Raw genomic sequence first — 17,806 nt, forward strand, 5'->3', positions numbered from 1 at the left:
CTATGAATATATATGTGCTGGTCCCAGGAGACTAATAGGATTCATTAAAAAATACTAATTTTACTGCACTATAGATATTTCAGCTTCGTAAAAGAACACATTTTAAATCATGAGATTCCTTATAAAATCTTCAATGTTGTCCGGGAATGAGTATGACTGATGATATAATCTCCTTTAAAGATGATGGCAATGGGCCAAAACTGGGGCCTTCCAGGCTTCAAGGCCTGGGCTCTTGGACACTCCCAACAGTGTCTCCTTTCCCTGACACCCACCTAGACATTGCAGAAGCCACTGAAGGACAGAGCTCTCCCTTACCTCGGTCTTCCCTGTGCCTTGCTGGGCCACAGTGGCTTCCTGGTTGGATGGATGGAGAACCACACTTGCAAAGTGAACAACCACCTGTGCCCCCGCCCCCACCCCCGCCACCTCTCGCAGGCTGGCCCGGGCCCATGCCTGGCTGCCTTGCTCCGCCTGAGGAACAGGTCAGGGCCCCCAAGGGTATAATGCAAGGCCATGCCTGGCCTCAAAAGCTCCAGATATGCTTCTTGTATCTGAAAAATTATTTACTGTGGTGATGTGCGATGCCTTTTTAAGAGAACAGATGGCACCTCCAATTAGAATGCTTTAAAAGGAAACCCTAATGAGATTATAAAAGCCAACAAATTGACTTTTTCATACAGTACTTCCCTGGCACACAATAAATCAAATATATAATGAGGCTCAATAAAATAATAGGTTTATTTACACTTGTTTGGCCTACTATTGTGTTTCAGCCCAGCTCGGCCTCCAGGTGCCTCTTTAAGTACCTGCCCCTGCAGGCCAGGACCAGGGGCTGGAAAATGCGTCCATGAGCTGCTCTGGGACCTGGCCTCCACAGACAAGTGTGGCTTTGATCTGGCAATTTCTGGTCTGACCCTAGGGTTCTGTATCTAGGGGCAGAAGAGCACAGAACTATGGAAAGGGTGTGGGGAAACATACAGGCAAGTCTAGCACTCATCCCCACTCTGGACGGTGGCAGGTGGGGGGTGTGGGGGGGGGAGATTTTAGTGGAGCCACAGGGGGCGAGGAAGGTGTGCCTACCGTCACAGGTAGCTGGACCAGAGATGGGAGAGAAAAGCCTGTGAGGTGTGATTTTCATGAGGTGAACTCCGGATATGGGTAGGCAGAGCAGAATGATGGTCTGCAATGTGCAGACTGAAGGCTTTGGGACAATACTATTCATACCAGGAATTAGTCCTGTTGGTTCAAGTGCATCAGGTTAGATGGCTGGAAGATCAGGCTTCAGAGGTGGACGGGAGAGGGGCTGTATAGCCAGGAAGACAGCTCCCGTCGGCATCCTGAGCATTTGGTCATTGGCCTACCATCCGTGTAGGTGACCTTCGGCAGGGGCTGGATGGATTTACAGGGTGTGTCTGCCGAAGTGGGAAGCTGGGGGCCCAGACTTTTATTTGCAAGAGTTAATGTACAGAGACAGACCAGCCAGCAAAACGGAGTGCGTGGCAGAGGCGAACGGGAATGGTTTTAGGAGGGGAGCTGTGAGGCCCTGGGCATTTGCTTTGGCACTCATGGAGACTAGTCTTTGGTATCAATGTCCAGGCAGCAGTGATTCAGCTTCGAAAGAGGAATATTAAACTATGTTTCACATGCTCACAGACACCCACAGGGGAACCTCAGAAATCAGTGGGGATGACAGTACCACTGGAAGATAGGGACTCCAGTGAACAGAAATGGAATAATTTCTGTTCATATCAAGCACCAGAGAGGGAGGTCTGGGGAAAATCCTCTTACAAGAGGATGAACTTTTCCTTGGTTCAAATCTATAAGCATTGATCGATCTAAGAACCTTGATCTAGAATACGCTTTCATTCCTCTTCTTTCCCCAGCAAAGGTTACATACACTGCAAGGCGAGAATGAAGAAATTCTTCTTTTCAGAGCTGAGTCATTTTTTTTCTGTCCATCAAATTGCAAGTATGTATGAAACATTCCCTCTGTGCCCTTCTATCCTGGGGGTGGGAGGAAGGGATTTGATTCAAAGAGGTGAAGGGAAGTCTAGGGAATCAGGCAACAGCATCTAATGAAGAAGAAAGTTGTAGCAAAACTAGAGGCTGACCTGGAACACTGACTTCCAAATACAATAAGAATAGTTGAAAAAAAAAAATCATCCCTGTTTCAGGGCTACAACACTTAGGGGAGTGGGACCAAGTTCTCTAAAGCACTGTGCAGGGAGAATTAGTGCTTTTTATCTCCCCATGATTGTGGGGGAGAAGAGTGAGACAAAATTCTCCCCTCCCCAACTTCCACCCAGGGAGTGGAGTTGCCCCCTATCCACTTTTGGCAAGATGACTGTCCTTCCCTCCACAACAGAGAATGGGAGAGCAGTGAAGCTGATGCATTAGCCCCAGACCCAGAATTTCTGTCTCAGAGATGCATGCTGTGGCCAGAACTCTGGTCTTATCATTTGGCAGGGGCACAGGTTCTGCACACTACTGGGCACTGGAAGGGACAAAGGGAGATGAACACATGATCCTGGCACACGAAGACTTTCATTTGATAACTGAGAAAGCAAATTCCAAAATAATTGGGCAATTAATAAAATTATTAGACTTTGAGAAGAGCCTGGACACTGAGACACAGGAAGTGCAGTGAAGGTAGAGAATATTGTCAGCTGTCAGGACCAAGGGGGCTTCTTGGACGAGGTGACTAGGAATTGTTGCAATAGCCTAGTGGATCTTGATTTTGCACTCAACAACTCTCGAGGCTGTCATTTTTAACACCTGGTGGGCAGAAATTGTCTTGCTCCGGTGGGAGGTGCACTTTCCCATTTTTTAAAAAAGATTTTATTTATTTGACAGAGAGAGAGAGAGCACAAGCAGGGGGAGCAGCAGAGGGAGAGGGGGAAGCAGGTTGCCACTGAGCAGGGAGCCCAACGGGGGGGCTCGATCCTAGGACCCTGGGATCACGACCCGAGCCGAAGGTAGACGCTCAACTGACTACGCCACTCAGGCACCCCAACACTCTCCCATTTGAGAGGAGGAGGTAGGAAAGAACATAATAATCTTGATCCTGGGCTATTAAGCAGAGGGGCTCTGCATGCCCAGCCCAGGAGCTGTCCGCTTCAGCACCACAATCAGCATTTCTGCTCTGTACTGCAATCTGGTGTTTTAGTCTCCCCTGCCCACCACTTGCACTGTCAGGGAACCAAACTCCACAGCCCAGAGTCCTTACTAGACACTTACTAGTGCATGCCACTTCTGGGGGGTCAAAATCCGCTCTGTAATAGCCGGTCCGACAGGTACAGATGGGAGATGCCTCTGAAGGGGATCTGCTGTTGGAGGGGCAGTGGGAGCACCCCTCAGCTTCCTGGCTGGCCTTGAACATCCCGGCGGGGCAGGCTGGAACACAAAGAGACCATCTGAGAATTAATGGAAGAGTGGCAGTCAGAAGCCCTTTCTTGGATATGGAAAATGAAAGGTCCTGCCCCCTTGAAAAGGACATTGAGATACCTCCTTGCACAAAGTGAGCATTTCGGATTGCGGAAACCCCTATTTAACACTTCCTATTCTTTAAACATCCTTAGTGAAATATACTTTCCATGGTACCAATGGCCTCTCTCACTTGAACAATATGAATAATGATTCTTCCCTTTCAGGTGTGTTGAAAGATTTAATTGAGAAAATGAATCTAATGTATAGCTCAGTGTCTGGGACATAAGTGCTTTATAAATGGTTATTCCCTCCCTCTTCCACCTGGTTAACAGCCAGGGCCTCACCCTGAACCACTCATTGAAAAAAAAATCTCTCCAAATATCCTCGGATGGAGAGGGTTCCTGGTTTATAAATGGATGGGACACATGGTTCTTAAATGTCATGTTGCAACACACATGAGGGTCACTGTAAGCTGTGTTAACAAGCACTTGTTATGAATGATGGTAAAGAACTGAAATTCATGAGTGATTCTTTAAAAAGAAATTAAAGTGATTTCAAGGTTACTGGCTTAACAACATCATTCTCCCTTAATTGCATTATGAAATGCTTCTGGGGGTGTGGCAAAAAAAGAAAAGAAAAAAAAAGAAAGGATGGTTTTGCAGGCAGTGCACCAGGGAATGTGTCACGCACTTGGTGTCATCTATCATGTATATGGCAGTGGAGAAGGTTGGGAATGCCTTGGACAGCCCAATGCCCACTAGAGGTATCCTCAGACATGAGGCATGTTTTCTTAGTTCTCTGTGTGGTCAGGCCATGAGGAGCCATGCCCCAAAAAGCCTAGGTCCAGGCCATCCCTCAGGCTTTCACCATGTTTCATCTATAGAGACCTTCTACTCCAGACATCTGGTCTCCTCCTTGCAGATTCCTCAAAAGACTGCTTCTGCCTGTCCTACTTCCCTGAGGCCCTTCCTCACCATTACAGCTCTGGACTCCTCTTGTCCCTGGGAAACCTGCTCTGACTCAGCCTCCTTGGAGGCAGAGTAAAACTTACTGCATGGTTAACTTATTTGACTTTCTCATTAATTCATTCGAGAAACATTTATTGTGACTCTTCTGAGAATCTGACCCAGGGAATTTAGAGAACAGAGCCTGCCCTCAAGGAGCTCTTGGTCTAGTGTAGTCATACAATTATAATACAGTGTGGTTGTTGCTGTAACAGAAGTACCATTATAATGGCTTCTACTTACATAAAGCTCATCTTATCAAATACATTGTTCCCTCTGGAAAGTACAGAATATTTTTTAATAATAGCAGTAGCCATCATCTGTTAAACATTCTTGTTAAGTGCCTTGCATGCATTACTCTATGGGGTAGCTATTATTATATCTATTTTGCTAATGAGGAAATTGGGACACTGAGAGGTTAAAAAAGTTGCCCAGAATCACACAGTGGGAGAAATGATAGTGATGATATACATATAAACTATTTGAAAAATACCCACAGCTCTTTTACTGAGACAAGGAAGGACTATTTCCTATGTTGGGAAATTTTTCTCAGCTCTTTGCTCACTTGAAGTGAAGTACAGGGTTTCAGTTACTCTGGAAATGCCCTGGGGCAGGAGCTCATCTCTGATGCAAGGTAATTTCCAAAACGGAATGCTCTGGGACAGCATAACCCAAGGGGTTCCATGAAGTCCATGTTCTTTGGGTTGTTAACACCTGTCACTTATAAAAGGGTTCTGTGGCCAGATATTTTGGAAACGTGTATTGAAAAAGTTAATCTCACTTTTTATTACAGAATTTCTCAGAACTTCCAAAAAAATGGATTACAGAATGCTGTTTTCTCACCAAGACGCCCTATTTTGTAAGAGCATCCCCTGAGATTCAAGTTCCACGGAACACACTAGCATAAATGTTGTCTAGATGATCCAATAAGGTTCTTAAAGATTTCTGGTTGCAACCCACAAAAAAAAGGGCCACTTGCTGACCCACCTCAGCACGTTCAAAAGCAACTTCTCAGCGGAAAGAAAAAAATTACATTTTTACTAAAGACTCAACAAATAAAATATCAGCAGTGTCCCTGAGTGGCAAACCCAAAGTAGTCTAGAATTTGGCTTACTGATCTGTCTTTCCAAGCCCACTCAGTAAAGCCTCTCTCTCTTTCTCTCTCCTCTTCCCTTCCTTCTTTCTGCATCTCTTCCTTGTCTCCTGTGAGAAGCATTTGACCCTTTCCATTAAAAATCACCCAGCGTTGCTGGGCCATTCAGTTCTGGAGCTAAAGAACACAGAGAAATCCCAGGCCTGTGCTGCCCAAACACAGCAGAAGCCTTTTCCCTGGAAAGCGGGGGAGGAGAGAGTGGTGAATCGCATGCATTCATTGGGTCTTCTGTTACACTGTAATTTCCTTAACGTATCAGTCCAAGAGGAACAAGGTGTTTTCACTTTCTTTCCAACATTTAAAAGCCGACTTGCTTTACATTTAATAAGTTAACAGCATAAACAATCATCCTGAGATCCACAAGTAGCAGAGGATTTAGGAAGCGCCTTCCTTTGAGATTTCTGATGGGGGAAGCACAGAACTGGGTGCCCTGAAGTCTCTAGATGCTACAGAGGCTGCAAGGAGAGGAAATGAAGGAAAACAGGTCCAAGCTGAACTTTAGGGAAAGAAGGTCAGAGAAAGGTTAGGGAGAGAGGTCCCAGGAGGGGCTGTGACTCCGTCCTTTCCAGGACAATGAACACCGGGCAGTGATCAAACAGCCTGGTCCCATTCCTGGCTCTGCTGGTTCCTAGCTGGGTGACCACTGGAAAGCTATGTAATGCCTCAGAACCTCAGCCTGCTCATCTGTAAAACGGATCTATAACAAAGAAACATACACTTCTCACACTTCCCACCAGTCATTAGAATTTAATAAACTCAAATATGAGAATGTACCTAGCAATAATAAATGCTAAGTAATACTAATTTCTCCCTACTGCTTACCCATTCCCTGTTGAAAAACAAGTTTTCTTTGCAGGAACTTTCAGAATTCAGGGTTGGAATATAAGTTTTGAGGGGTGCCTGGGTGGCGCAGTCGTTAAGCGTCTGCCTTTGGCTCAGGGCGTGATCCTGGCATTATGGGATCGAGCACCACATCAGGCTCCTCTGCTATGAGCCTGCTTCTTCCTCTCCCACTCCCCCTGCTGTGTTCCCTCTCTCGCTGGCTGTCTCTGTCAAATAAATAAATAAATAAATAAATAAATAAATAAATAAATCTTTAAAAAAAATAAAATAAGAATATAAGTTTTGAGTCCCAAAGCAGGCAAATCAATCTTGGAACCAAGTGAAGAATGTGTTTCTGCACAGATTATTTCTGTTTTGTATAACGGTGAATGACTATATCTGTAAAATATATTTTATAAGTAATTATAAAATGAATGAATCTCCTTAATAATCAGATGCCATAAGTTAACATTTTAATAAAACCTGTGTCTAGGCATCCCCTAATTTATAAAGAAGCAACATTTCTAGGTTCAGTTATTAAACTTTTAGAGTGTAACTTGTAAGCACACTTGAGCTATATTTTCTCATAGAATTAATGCTTTAAATAATGGTTAAAGTGCCAGGCTGGCCCACAAAACCTTTTTAACTCATCTTGTATCAGACAACACTAATAAGAAAAAGAAGTTAACAACATTGTTATTTTACTAGAAATTTAACATAGAAAAATAAATAAGAAAATTATGCTGCCCCTTGAGAAGATGCAGCTTTAATTAGAGGTGATACATGGGGCTTCTGGGGAGATTCTAACAAAGAGTATTTAGGCCAACGGAAGCAAAAGCAAATGGTCTCAGCTCAGAGAAGTCCCCGGAGTAGGTAAAGCCGCTGGGAGTAACAGTGAAGAGCGGCGGGCACTCTGGCAGCCTGCAGCCGGCACACCTGCCTAAAGGCTCTACAGTTTCACAAACATAATACCGGGATCGACTACCCAAGCACATCGCCACACTTCCAAGTCATTTCGAGGTAGATAACACAGTTCTTAGCTTTAATATCATTAAAGCAAAACTCAGGGTTTTTATATCTCTTGATAGGAAAGTATGGTCAGCACTATCACTGCAGCTACGAATGAGCCCCTCATTCAACAAATGTTTACAAAAGATCCGCCCGGAGCTGGGCACCTGGCCAGGAGGCCAGAGCAGAGGGCAGGAGGTGGGGGGCAGGCGTTGGGAAGCACTCTTCCAGGTCGGGGAGGCAGGCAATGGGAACGAAAGCTGATTCCCGCATGGCACAGTCTGTGTGCTACTTGTGTGTACACGGGCTGAGGGGGCTGGTCAGGCGGGATGTGCACCACGACGAGGATCCGTCGTTAGGAGATGAGGACCATAAGCAGCATTTTCTTGTGGCAACTAGGAGGCAAGTCTCAGGAGAGACAAAGACAAAGCGAGAAGGGAAGAGGTGGAAGAACAGGAGAGGCAGGGAGGGAAATGAGGTCAGAGAGTGCCCAGCCCCGCCCTGGATGTCAGCCTCTCAGCCGGAAGGGTCTCATTACTATTCCAGGAGGCGGGTGGGAAGGGAAGAGCCGTGTGCGCCTGGCTGTGTATTGGCAGGAGACCTTTGTCAGCGAGACACCTGTGAGCGGGAGGGCTGTAGGGTTCTGCTGCCGGTGCATCCCAGATTGCTTTGTTTCCTTCAGAAAAGGGGGTTTGCTTCCCTCCATTGCAAGTAATCACGGCTTAGACAGGTGACAAATGGAGTTTTTGGGTGGCACCTTCCCATACAGGCCTCCTTCCCCACCCCGAACTCTGGCAGAGAAGAAGAGACAGGACCTGAGTTCCAGGTCCCTAAGCGTGTGCATATTTGCCATTCCCCAGGCAAAACACACAGCCTTTCTCTCCCCTTTCAAGTGACAAGGGACCAGTACATGTGACCTCTAACTGATATCCAAAGGTCACCTTGAAACGCCCGCCCAACTTCTCAGAGCCTCAACCATGTCACAAATGACCTGGAGCTTACAATGCTCTGGAGAAACCCCTCCCCTCCCGTCTCTGTGCGCAGGCTTCCAGTGACACTAAATCCTTCACCTACAGTACTATTACTTTATACAGAAACAGATTAAGTGTCTCATAAACAGTGCAGTGATTGAGATAATGGAAAGCGCCTCTCGTCCGCATCTGCAGCATCAGGTTATGAAGCATTTCCAAGCAGCCAGGAAAAGGAAATTAATAGACGCAAGAGGGAATAACCACTTTTATGCAATTTCCTCAGGAGATAGTGGACCATCTAATCTTTATTGGGGCCCTTTAACCTGTCACTCACCACTCACCAGAGCCTCTTTAGCTCTCGTGATTTTTCCCCGATATCCAAGGAAGATAAAATGAAAACCTCCAAACATTATTTTATAATTTTCGTACGTGGAGGGCGCGCGTTGCCTCTGCCCCTCCCCCACCCAGTGAAGCCTCAAAATACAATGTTTTTATGCAGCAGAAATGTGGGAGAGCTTAACTATTCCCGGTGCATGGTCCAGGGGGTCACAGCTACTCTGCAGGAAGGAAATCTCTCCTTGCATTTTAAATGTGATTCTTCCTTCCACCGCCGCCTTCTGTCCTTGCTTTCTTTTTAATAATCTGATTACTTCTCCTGATCTAATTTTTTTCCCCAAATGAGTTTGCAAAGGTTCATGCCAATGAATATTCATCCCCTGCTTAAGAAGCGGGTGCCTTTTTTCTCGAAGGCAGGTGCAGCTCAGCAGCTGGCTCAGGAGGTCTGCCTGCCTCGAGGGGCGACAGTGAGCTGGGCCAGGCACTCGCTCCTGGCCAGGAAGAGAGGCTCACAGCCCTTAGCTCAGCTCTCTGCTCCCTAAACCTCCCCTTCCTCTCCACACCCTGCTCCCGCACTGTAAGAAAGGCGGAAGAGCCCCTTGGGAAGCTGCTGAGCACTATGAGATGGACCTGGTGGTGGCAGGTGGGGGAGGGACACAAGACAGTAGTACGTGCGCACAGCTCTGCACAGCTCTTCCCAGAGGTCTTGTGGCCCCATGTGGAGCCTGGTATTTGGAGTCATTCCTGTGGCCGACTGTCTCCAACACCTTCACATTATTGGTGGCTGACACCATGGGTAACTGACTTTGGAACTCCAGGCATAAAGCTCCAGGGAAGGGAGGTGGCCCTGGACCCCTGAGATTCCCCTGTCCACTCTTAACCAGCAGTCTTTGCTTTTCCTAGAAATGGATCTGCCTGAAAAACCCCAAGACAACCCAGTGGGAGCTCAGCTGAGCAGGGCAGGTCAGATCGGGCTGTGTACCGAGAAAACCCCTACACCAGCCATGGAGGTACCCCAGGCCGGAGGTCTTGAGCAGAGTGAAGGGGAGCTGTGAAGGCTGCCTGGAGAAGCTAGCTGAGCATAGGCCTTGAAGGACAGGTAAGAGCTGAGGCAGAAACGGGAGGGTGGGGCAAAGGGAAAAGAATGTGCCAAGACAGACAGCAGGGCTCTGGCTTGCCCAGGGAAACTTTGGGTGGTCCTGGACGTTGCTAGGATTGCAAAGCATTTAAAGGGGCCATGCAGGAGGCGGGCAGGGGGAACTTTCACTTAAATGCCGACCTGCACAAACGAAGCCAAATGGGTCTGCAGTTTCTGCCTCCCTGGGCCAGGTGCCAGCTGTAATGGCCTGTGCAGAGGGGATACTTAGCTGTGTCACACACTTGTATCACTCTTGGTGACACTTCCTGAAATTGATGAATGCTGCAGGCACCACGACACAGACAAGACTGTAACTTCCCGTGCTATTAAGCTGCTCAGACGGCGGCAGCAGCAGCAAGCCCAGAATGCATCAATCAGCATGGAAGTTGTTAAAAAGGTGGGGTGGGGACAGAGGCCTTTGCTTTGGCGGAATGGGAATGGGGAGATCACCGGTCAGGACTGAAGGATGACAAACAGAAAAGCAGTGTCCCAAGGGGAGGGCTAGGCACTTAGGTCCTTGTCAGTGACGGCAGCCAGGCACAGCACAGCCAAGGCCAGGTCCAGATAGCGGAGGCTCTTTGGGCCCCAGAGCCTCTCAGAAGGGAGTTCAGAGCTGCGTCCTACAATCTCAGCCCAAGGTCAGTGTGGTTAGAGTGGGGTAGCCACAAGGCAAACCGAGGTGTTTCCTAATGGTAACTGTGGTCTCTAGACCAATGGCAGCAGCATCCCCTGGGAACTTGCAGAAATACAGTCTCAGACCCCAGTCCGAACCTACTGAACCAGAAACCCTAGGGTGGGGCCTGGGGATCTGAGCGTTAGCAAGCCCTCCAGGAGACCCTGAAGTGTTCCACGTTGAGACCCACTGCTCTAGACCCCTTGGTATAGTGGAAACATCATGGCCTTGGGCTCTGAGAAAACTGTCACTTAACTGGTTGGGTGATCTCAAGTAATTTACTTAACGCTTGGAATCTCAGCCCCCTCCTCTGTAAAACAGGGTGCTAGGGTAACTTCGTGCTTATGGTTTGTGAAGATCCGTGTAATGTACATAAACTTCCTGGAATGTAGCCTCTCCTCCATGAATAGCCACTGGATGTTTTCTGTGAGAAGACAGGCTGAATTCAAAGTATTTAAGTTGACCACTTACCCTGGAGCTGTGCTGGGCACCAGGCTACACCAAGGGCTGAAACACACCAAGGTCCCTCCCTGATGGAGTTGACATCCTGGGGGAGGAAGGCAGACTCTAAACGAGAGATTCCAACGGCGGGAATCAGTGTTGGAAGGCCAGAGCAGGAATCTAACCCTATCCGGGAGGGTCTTGGGCAGGTAGCATTCAAGACATGATGAGGAAATAAGAGCCGTACAGATTGGCAGAGGTCAGACTGGTTAGTGAGGGGAGACAGAGAACGCTCCACATGGAGAGAGCAGCATGTACAAAGTCTCAGGAGCAAGGATGTGGCTCAATCCAGAAACTGAGAGCAGTGTTTCTGTGGTCAGGCAGAGGGCACATGTGAGGTGGGCAGGCGGGGGTCAGGTGGCAAGGAGGAGGCTGTCTGCAGAGGGAACCTGAGACCATGTCATCAAGCCTCTGGGCCTTACTATCATTAGGTCCATGGAAGCCACTGATGGACCTAAAATTGGGGAGAAAGGCGATCAGGTTTTTGTTTCTGAAAGATCACACTGGCTGCTGGGAAGAGAAAGAATGGGAAGGGTGGGGACAGTTAGGGGGAGACATGGGGGCCCAGAAAGAGTGATGATTATCAGAGTAGTGGGAACAGAGAGAAGCAGAGGGATTCGAGAGTCATTTAGAAGAGGAGGACCTGGTGACCCATTGGGATCACTCATTTGTTCAGCAGATACGCACTGAATTCCTACTGGTACCGGAAAACCCACCCTCCACATTTCATTCAATTGAGTTGGACATTTTCCTCTTTCTAGAGCTCTCTTTTAAACATCCAATGCCCTGGCCATGTGTCCCCCGTCTCTATGATTTTGAGGTGGTTAGGAATGCCATTTGGAAACAACCCAGAGCAGGGAAGGTGGGGTGAGGACTCGCTCAAAAACCAGGACTGGTTTGGCTCCTCTGGGAGCTGGCTGTGATTGCTCCCAAGTCTGTGGCTGCTCCCTACGTCTGTATCAGTCTTCAGACTCAGGAATCCTCAGCGTGCCCAGAAAAGCCTCCCAGACTTGGTAATGGGACAGGGAGGAGCTGCTAGCCGGAGATCCAGCCCTGCATCTACTTCATTTCACTGGACCCTGAAGGTGCAGCACTACCTGAGCCCCTCCCCCACAGGCCACCTGGACAGCCAGGAACCACTGAAAGCCCCCCGTTGCTTCTTAAAGCTTTAGCCCAACAGAGGCTTTCCTTTTGATATGTGAGTCTCGTTCACTGCACACAATGCATTTGGGGGCAACTTTCTATGTGCCCTGAGTTAGAGATGAGAATCACTTTCCTTACAGCAGGGAGAGAACAGGGCTATTGCTGAAGAGTAGGGACAGATGTGCAGGGGATCAGAGGAGAGACGGAGCCTGGAGGAGCCCCCAATCCCGAGGTAGCAAATGTCCAGATGGGGATGGAATTCTCAAAGTGTTGGGCTCAGGGGAGTCAATGTCATAGCCAGGTAGTGAGCCTGTGCTGGGGGCCGAGGCTGGGGCGGGGAGTGGGGGGTCTATCCTTTAGAAGAGAGCAGCAGCAGCCTGCCAGCAACCAGGATAGATTTCTTTAAGGGAGTATGGCCTCCCCATTTCCCTCTCCCTCACCAAGGAGATGCTTCACAGGGCCCCTGGAACCCACAAACAGGACGGTGAGGGTCAGATCACTCTGGGCACTCCGAGAGCCCCCAAGGTCATCTCTCCTGATTGGGCCCATTGGGTCACCAGCGCTGCCAGGCCTAGGTTTCCTTTTCTACACCAGGGGGGTGGGCAGGGAATCCCCAGATGTCCCCTCCACAGGCCCCGTCTCCATCCGCGTCAGAGCTCGGCTGCCAAAGTTCTAAAAACACCATCAATCTGGTAGCTCTGGGCAGCAGGCTAGGGGGACATATGCTGGCAGTCAGGCGGCTTCCCACGTTTTCAGACTGAAGTGTTTACCCTTTGAGAAAAACCTATTTTTAAGTACTTCCCCTGACACAGACCTTGATGGATTCCCTTAAAAAATAATTTATAACCAAGTTCTTAAGATAAACGAAGGTGACTTCTCACTGTGTTTCTCAAGGCTGGACAATGATGAGAAGCCACCCAGGGCTCCTCACTCTTTCCTGTGGGCCAGGGACATGGGCTGGCCACCTGCACACACGCAGATGGCTGGGTCTGGTGAGTCATCACACCCAGAAAAACAGCACTGCTTTCCTGCTCCCTCTGCTTCTCACAGAGTGGATATGAAAAAAAAAGAAAAGAAAAGAAAAAAAAAATAGAAAAAAGAAAGAAAAAAAAAGAAAAAAGAAACAAAAACCCAACCCTGTTTGGATGCATCACGCAAATATCATTCCCCCTCCAAAACCTGACAAAGCAAACAGTACTCCTCTCGTAGGAAGGCTTGTTAACTGTTTCCCCTTTCCAAGCTTCCTCACCCCAGGGCTTCGGCGAGTCCACAAATCACCGGTAGCCAAAGCGGGAAAAGACCTTAGAAATACCCTAGAACAAGGTTAGCCGGCACAGCTACAATCACAACCTCACGGCCGCCCGTGGCAGACATCGCTAATCAATCACGGCGCTCACCCCCACTCCGCCCAGACCAGAGCTCCGGATCTTTAACACAACGCCCCAGGCAGCTGCTCCCCGTGGATCAAAGACGGCACATCCCATACATAGGATGGGGAAACTAAGGCCCAGAGAAGGCAAAGAATGACTTGGCCAAGGGTGCACAGTCAGCAGGGGACGCACACCAAGCCACAGGGTCTGCTCCGCCTGGCCACGTGGCCCACTCACGAGAATGAGCCTGCCGCAGCTCTGCGGGGCTCACCCCCAGCCCCGCCCCCGCCGCCCTCGACTCCTTCTCCTTCTCATCTGGGAGGTCAGCCCCGCAGCACAGCCTCCTCTCCGGCTGGGATGCTGGGGCACCTAATTATTCTCTCTGTGTGCATCCGGGGAAGAGCTGCATTATGTTTAAGTAAGTGTAGCTAAGAGGTGGCGCATCTCGAGAGAAGGTCAAGTGCTGCATATGTATAATATAAGATTAAGATTTTCCCCTTCTGTGGTGTACTTGATAAAATAATTTTGCTGTGACCTTTACAGAAACCCCGGAGTAGAAATGGGCACAGTGGAATTTCCAGCTTCTCCCCAGGTCACAAAGTCATAAACACATAAATCTGTAACGATATTATACACCATTCAATGGGGACAAGTGAGCCAAAGAAATGATTTTTATTTTACGGTAATGATGGAGCAAAAGCTTTGAGGCTGAGCTGCTCAAGCTGTATTACCAGAGCTGTTTGACAGATAAAAGACAGGAGTCCTTCCTCCACACCGCCTTGGGCTTGCCTGTCCACCAAAGAGTGTGGGCTGGGCCTCCCAGCAGAAGGTGAGAAAGGGGGCCTGTCTGAGGTCACAGAGCAATCACAGTTCTGTCTGACTGGCTCTGCCACTCCCTTGCCGGGAAGGCTTGCTCTGCCCCACCTCAGCTCCGCTACTGCAGGGACAGTGCAAGGAGCCCTTTGCAAGTCCCAGGGCCGACTCTGGAAAAGTGAAACAACCATATGTAGTATAATCAATACTGAAATAATAAGGTTATACTCATCCCTGAAGATTCTCCAAGTAGGAGTGAAGGTGACAAGGCAGAACAGTTGTATGACACTTATCCAAAGGGCCGAAGGCAGACAAATTTGGCAGAATCCATCTTGTCTGTCCCATAGCTTTTGCTCCAGAACCTCACCAAATCTGCAGTAGCCTCTGAACGGAGAAACGGGGTTCACGGGCTCTAGAACAGGGAGGATGCCCTCCTCCTGAGCAGCTGAGCAGGGCCCAAACTAGGAGGTCATGAGCAGCCCCGTGGCTGCTGCAATTGGAATGGCTGGCTGGGAGGGGGCTCCTGTTGCAGGGGGGAGGCAAGAGAGCGCGGGTTAGTTGTGTTCTCCAGAGTGACCATTTATTCCCAGGTGCTGAGAGGTAATTTCCAGAATGCTCTGTGTCCTCCCTATTTGCAGTTCCTGGATGAACATTAGCATTACGAACTGCCTTCAGGTCTGTCAGTTAAACATGATTAAGGGAGAAGCTTGCCGCAAAGATCAGAGGTGTTAAGGGTGCACTTAGCACTTAGATCTCAATGTGCACTTATGGGAAGAGCCATTCAACTGAAGGCCCCACATCAGGGAGGGCCTAGGGAAGGAGCAGCAGGTGCGGACCCAAGGGAGGGTTGGGGGGAGGAGTGGGGGCAAGTGGGGGCAGGTCTTGCTGAGCAACTTGCTAAAGGCCCTCCCCAAAGGGAGCAAGCCCAAACAGACACATGAAAAAATGTTCAAAATCATTAGCCATCAGGGAAATTCAAAGATACCACCTTACGCCAGTTAGAATGGCAAAAATAGACAAGGCAAGAAACAACAATTGCTGGAGAGGATGTGGAGAAAGGGGATCCCTCCTACATTGTTGGTGGGAATGCAAGTTGGTACAGCCACTCTGGAAAACAGTGTGGAGTTCCCTTAAAAAAGTTAGAAATTGAGCTACCCTATGATCCAGCCATTGCACTACTGGGTGTTTACCCCAAAGATACAGACGTAGTGAAGAGAAGGGCCATATGCACCCCAATGTTCATAGCAGCATTGTCCACAATAGCTAAATCGTGGAAGGAGCCGAGATGCCCTTCAACAGATGAATGGATTAAGAAGTTGTGGTCCATATATACAATGGAATATTACTCAGCTATCAGAAAGAACGAGTTCTCAACATTTGCTGCAACATGGACGGGACTGGAGGAGATAATGCTAAGTGAAATAAGTCAAGCAGAGAAAGACAATTATCATATGATTTCTCTCATCTATGGAACATAGGAACTAGGATGATCAGTAGGGGAAGAAAGGGATAAAGAAAGGGGGGTAATCAGAAGGGGGAATGAAGCATGAGAGACTATGGACTATGAGAAACAAACTGAGGGCCTCAGAGGGGAGGGGGGTGGGGGAGTGGGATAGATTGGTGATGGGTAGTAAGGAGGGCACGTATTGCATGGTGCACTGGGTGTTATACGCAACTAATGAATCATCGAGCTTTACATCAGAAACCAGGGATGTACTGTATGGTGACTAACATAATAAAAAATCATTAAAAAAAAAAAAAGGGAGCAAGCCCAGGGCCGAAGGGATGACAAGAGCCTAGCTGGACAGGGGCCCACTACACTGGTTGCCTCCACTGCAATGGATGGGGCCTGCTCTTCCTTGCGCACCCTCCACCCCCTGGGCCTCTGGTCAGGCCAGTAAAGCTCTTCTATTAAGTGAAAGACTAGCGTGGCCTGCAGAGCACAGGATAGGACCGAATGTTAGGCCAGTCTGCTCCCACGCTTTGCACCTTTCTAAGATGAAGTCTGTGGGCTGGCAAGCTGACTACCACCCTGCTGAAATTGGTTATAAAATTGTGTTGATTTTAATAACAATAATGTTGTTAATAGTAAATAACCACTATTAATTAACTAATTAATTAATTTAGAGAAAGGGTGCATGCATACACATGAGCAGGGGGAGGGGCAGAGGGAGAGGGAGAGAGAGAATCTCAAGCAGATACCACAGCGAGTGTGGAGCCCGACACAGGGCTGGATCCCATGACCCTGAGATCACGACCTGAGCCAAAATCAAGAGTCAGACGCTCCACTGACTGAGCCACCCACACGCCCCAAGGACCAGTATTTAAATAAGCCTTTTTGGTGGGCCAGGTGTTCAGCACGACCTCATTTTACACTCACAACAGCCATAAGAGACATGTGCTACAATTATTCCCATTTTGCATATTTGGAAACTGAGGCTTAAAATAAGGTCCGCAGTTTGTCCGAGGTCCCCCAGTCAGTGGTGAAGCCAGGAACTGAATGAACCCAGGCTGCCTGACTGACTCCAGAGACTTGAGAGCTCATTGGCTGGAGTGTTTTACAATCAAGTCAATTTCCTTGGAAGCAACAAAAGCTAGTGTGTGTTGCCTTTCATATAAACTATGGCAACATCACTCATGGAGACGAGAGTACCGGCCTCGGAGTTCTAGGCGGCACTACTTATAGCCACAGGAACTGAGTTCTGTCAGCTTTTTGAGTTCCGGTTTCCTCATCCCTAAAATGCAGTAACAACAGTCCTGGTCTCCTGTTTCAGCAGCAATGACATTGTGGCTCAGAGAGGTAAAACAGCCAGTGATTTTCACAGCTAGTCCGTGGCAGAGGCGGAATCCAGAACCAGGTCTGCCCGGCTCCAAAGCGCTTGGCAGTTAGTTACTCAGGTGGGTTATTCATGGGGGTGGGGGCACTCTGTATTCATGGGTGCGTCCGCTAAGGTCCAAGAACACATACACGTGTGCACGAGTCCAGATGAGAAGCTTAGGAAAGGGACAAGGATATTTCGTGTCTGCTTGCTGAAGGCATCCTGCCCTCCTTTCCCTACTTCCAAAGGGAGGGGGAAGAAAAATGCAAAAAACTACGGTCTGTGTCATAGGCTGGCTCTGAGACCTCTGAGTCCCTGCCTGCCTGCATTCCTGACCAGATGTAAAAAGGTGACGTATGGATGTGGCCACTGGGTATTCCGCAGAGGCCAGCTCTGAAAGGCACATTCATCTTCCCAGTGGCTTCCGGTGAGCAGAGGGAAATGAAAAGGGTGGAAATGGTGGCTTGGCTGCATTTTCTAGAGGATGCTTGGGCAGCTCAGCACCAGCATGTGGGTACGTGGTCTCTGACACTAACTGCTCCTACCTCGAGTGCGCGCCAGTTTCTGAGTATATAAGGTATTGATGTGCCATATGGGCACCTATAATTATTACTGCTTACTGACACCCA

At 48.6% G+C, this 17,806-nt stretch overlaps 1 protein-coding gene across 1 annotated transcript in view; it reads right to left on the reverse strand.

The window, feature by feature from the left end:
• EPHB1 (EPH receptor B1) overlaps positions 1-17,806 on the reverse strand; it is a 290,702-nt gene that overhangs the window by 131,976 nt on the left and 140,920 nt on the right. The window contains exon 3 of the mRNA XM_057316010.1: positions 3,238-3,393. Coding sequence (XP_057171993.1) covers positions 3,238-3,393 — 156 coding nt within the window. The remainder of the gene's footprint in view (positions 1-3,237; positions 3,394-17,806) is intronic.

The sequence above is a fragment of the Ursus arctos genome, unplaced genomic scaffold, assembly GCF_023065955.2.
Source record: "Ursus arctos isolate Adak ecotype North America unplaced genomic scaffold, UrsArc2.0 scaffold_20, whole genome shotgun sequence".
NCBI lineage: Eukaryota > Metazoa > Chordata > Mammalia > Carnivora > Ursidae > Ursus > Ursus arctos.